Source organism: Geospiza fortis, unplaced genomic scaffold (assembly GCF_000277835.1).
Source record: "Geospiza fortis unplaced genomic scaffold, GeoFor_1.0 scaffold2081, whole genome shotgun sequence".
Classification (NCBI taxonomy): Eukaryota; Metazoa; Chordata; class Aves; order Passeriformes; family Thraupidae; genus Geospiza; species Geospiza fortis.
This window is the reverse complement of record NW_005055075.1, coordinates 20,280-23,632: the sequence shown is the minus strand read 5'-3', so window position 1 is coordinate 23,632 and position 3,353 is coordinate 20,280. Positions and strand designations below refer to the sequence as shown.

General features: G+C 36.5%; 1 protein-coding gene across 2 annotated transcripts in view; it reads right to left on the bottom strand.

Moving 5' to 3' along the window:
- Positions 1-1,385: 1,385 nt before the first annotated feature.
- The window catches only part of LOC102034259 (polyadenylate-binding protein-interacting protein 1-like), a 19,970-nt gene continuing 18,002 nt past the window's right edge, over positions 1,386-3,353 (bottom strand). For both annotated transcript variants that reach the window (XM_031065702.1, XM_005431386.3), the window contains exons 10-11: positions 2,615-2,708; positions 1,386-1,726 (exon numbers count right to left, since the gene is read on the bottom strand). In XM_031065702.1, the coding sequence (XP_030921562.1) occupies positions 1,633-1,726; positions 2,615-2,708 (188 nt within the window). In that variant the 3' untranslated portion in view covers positions 1,386-1,632. The remainder of the gene's footprint in view (positions 1,727-2,614; positions 2,709-3,353) is intronic.

The following is a 3,353-nucleotide window of genomic DNA, read 5'->3' as shown; positions in this document are numbered from 1 at the left end:
TGTTTCTAATTCTCTCTGGTCAGTCACAAGATTTTATCATTCCTTCCTATTCCTTTCAAGCCTTCTGATGAAATCCTTTCTTCTTTTAGTATAGTTTTAATATATCATTTTCTTTTAATATAATATATATTATAAAAGAATCCATCAGCCTTCTGAGACGTGGAGTCAGGATTCTCATCTCTTCCCTCATCCTGAGACCCCTGTGAACACCATCAGAGCAACCCCCTCCAATGAAGAGGGAGACAAATGGTGCCATTTCCAGGGCTGTGCTCAACTTTTCTTCTCCCCAAAGCTACATTCCCCAGCAATGATGATGTAGGTGATGCCCACATGGTTCTAAACTCCACTTCCACTCTGTAACCAGGACAAAAAAAAAAAAAATTGCTTTTTGAAGCAAAACCACAATTTAGAGAAAGCTATAGCAAAGGAAACAAAGCTGGTTAATTTTTTTTTTTCAAAAACCTCAAAATAATATGTTAAACACCAGTACTCACTGTAGTGGCAGATACACAAGTCATTTCACCAAATAAGTAAAAAATTATTTCCATGCATATTTATAACACGTTCTTTCCAATTGCCTTTTGGGAAATATTTCCCATTTGCTTTTTGATAAGGGGTTCTACTCAGTCTAAATAGGAAGAAATACAACTGAATTTGGCACCAAGTCCAAGGGTATATCCTAGGAAGACTAACATGACTAGATGGGTTCACAAAACTAGCAGTTGACTTCAGAATGTCAACATTGATGAAATATGAGTTGCCTCAAACTACAAAATGAAATTATATAAAAGATTTAGAAGAATGGAGAAAGTGACAAGGATTGCTGAGAGATTTGACATGTTAGATAGTTTCAAAAAATATACCAAGCACTGCACATCCTCCTGGAGAAGCATGGCTTAAACCAGAAATATATTCATGTCGTCTTGAAGAACACGGCAAATTCCAGGATAGTTTTTGCTTGGAAAAGTTGAAAAGAAGCTTACCTGAACCAAAGGTCTTGAAAGAACGTGATTTCCAAAACACTGTTTGGTTTTTCACATATCAACATGTACCATGTTTATTCTAGGAAAGAGTCCAGACTTCACATCGAAGGAAAAGGAAAAAGAAAAGCAAAACTCCCCACAAAAATAACCCTTCACAAACCACTTACCATGATTTCATGATTGTGATCTACAGAAAAAAAACCCAAAAAGTCATTGATCATGTGCTCTTTAGTCAGAACAAAATGAAATACCAGATCTTGTATATGGTAAAAATGATATGTCCTAGTGTATACTAAACCAAGCAAGTAATTAAACTGAAATTGATTTATTTTTCCTCTTTCCGCCCCCCCCAAAGGTAAGCCTATGGGACAGCTCCCCATGAAATTTTAATTTCCCTTATTATACTTTTCAAATCAATTTTATTGCAGCCAAACATTGTTCATATACCCGTCCATAAAATAAATTGTGATATATACACAACACTAAGTTACAGAGCATAAGTTTACAACTTTTGGAAGATTCTGTTTAACAAAATAGAAATTGAGTAGCTTGAGTACTTGGAGAAAGTGAACTTCCTTCTTTTGGTACAAATGTTTTTTGCCTCCCTGTACTCAGTGGTTTAAATAAACAAATGCTATTGTGGAACATCTCACTGGTTTCTCTTCTGTTCTGATTCTAGACAGAATTGTTCATATGCTTCTTCAATTTCTGGATCCATCTTGTTATCAAGATCATGAAAATACCTAAAAAAAAACCAAAAACAAACCCCCCCACCAAAACTGTTAACTTTATGGCCAGATTTTCAGAAACAGTAAATAGGTGAAATATTTTACATAAACATCAAGCTTATGGGGAAAACAAACAGAAATCCCAAAGCAGCATAGATATGTACAAATTCCTACAGTGTTTGTCACCATTTTAGATCATCTCAGGCTGTCCACATGTTCAAAGACAGAAATATTTCCAAGATGATAGAAAAATGCAGTAAAAAAAAATTTACTAACTAACAAAACCAATTATCCAGACCAGTGCTCTTATCACACAAACATAACACTGAAAATGCTTTTGAGTATCAAATCATGATCTGAAAGTCCTCCTTCAGCCAGTACAGAGCTCAGAGCAATTTCTTTTTGACTTTCTTTCACAGATTTCCTATCAAATTCTTAGAAACTGGTATCAGAAGGTGAGACTATATTTCCATCTACTGCTTCCCCTTTGGCCATGAATTGAGGGAATACTCAAAATCTCAAAGAGAAAACCTTTCCAACCTTCTCCCTTTGAAAAATACTGAAATTTTTGTAATTATCTCTAGCTAGAATGAATTCAGGTTGTCTCACTACCAACACCTGAAGGTATGATGCATCATTTTGCTTGCAATTTTTTTTTTTCTAAAATGCACATGGGCAAAAATATATAAAGTTTAATTGGATAAACATAAAATGTTTCAAACTTGTGTGATTACAAACCAACTTCCACCTGAACAGACACATCATTTCCATTGTAGAACTAAATAAAAATGATTCATTTCATTTTTGACTAGATTGGATTTCCTAAATTTGCGGTAAAAAGAACTAGTGTTAAAAAACCCCAAAACCACCCCGCAACAGCTATCACTCAAAATGAAAACATACTGATCTTCAGGTCCTGATAAAGCCACGCTGTTTTCTTCATCATCTGGAAAGAAATCCTCTCTCTCAAGCAGTTCTTGGTATTTTTCTTGGTAATCTGCCATAGGAAAAAATGAGATCCAGTAATATATTAGTCCTCTAAATCAATGTACATCTCTACAGTTTGAAAACAAAGAAAGTTTTGCTACTAACAATGGACAAACAAAAGAGCTGTGGTGTGGCAGCATGTTGCTCCAGGGAGGCCACAGCCAGGGAAAACAGACAAGACAAGTGAAAATACATTCTCCCTGGTGTCTGCTGTGAGATGTGACCAGGAATAGAGCAAAGCAGGCTCCAGCTTAGGAACGAAGAAGAAAAACTTTATTAACCTACAACTATATGTAAAAAGAAACATACAGAAAGAATGAAAACCTTCCAAAAACATTTCCTCCTCCCCCTACCAAATTTCCAATACATCCATCCCTCAGATCACCAACTCTCAGTCCATCACCACCCTTTAGATAATCAATTCTCAGTTCATCAAGGAGTGAGGAGTCCCTCTTGTGCTATAGGCTTCCTCTGGAAACACAGTTGGGACCTCTTGTGTTTCCTGTCACATGTGGCACCGCCCGGAGATCATTTGCCATCGTGACATCTTCCTTCCATGCCCAGTGCTCTCACCACTGCGCATGGACCAGAGCTGCTTCTAGGGTTTTCCTTTTAAGGGTGCTTTGTCCAGTTCCAAAAAAAGAGCACAGTCTCT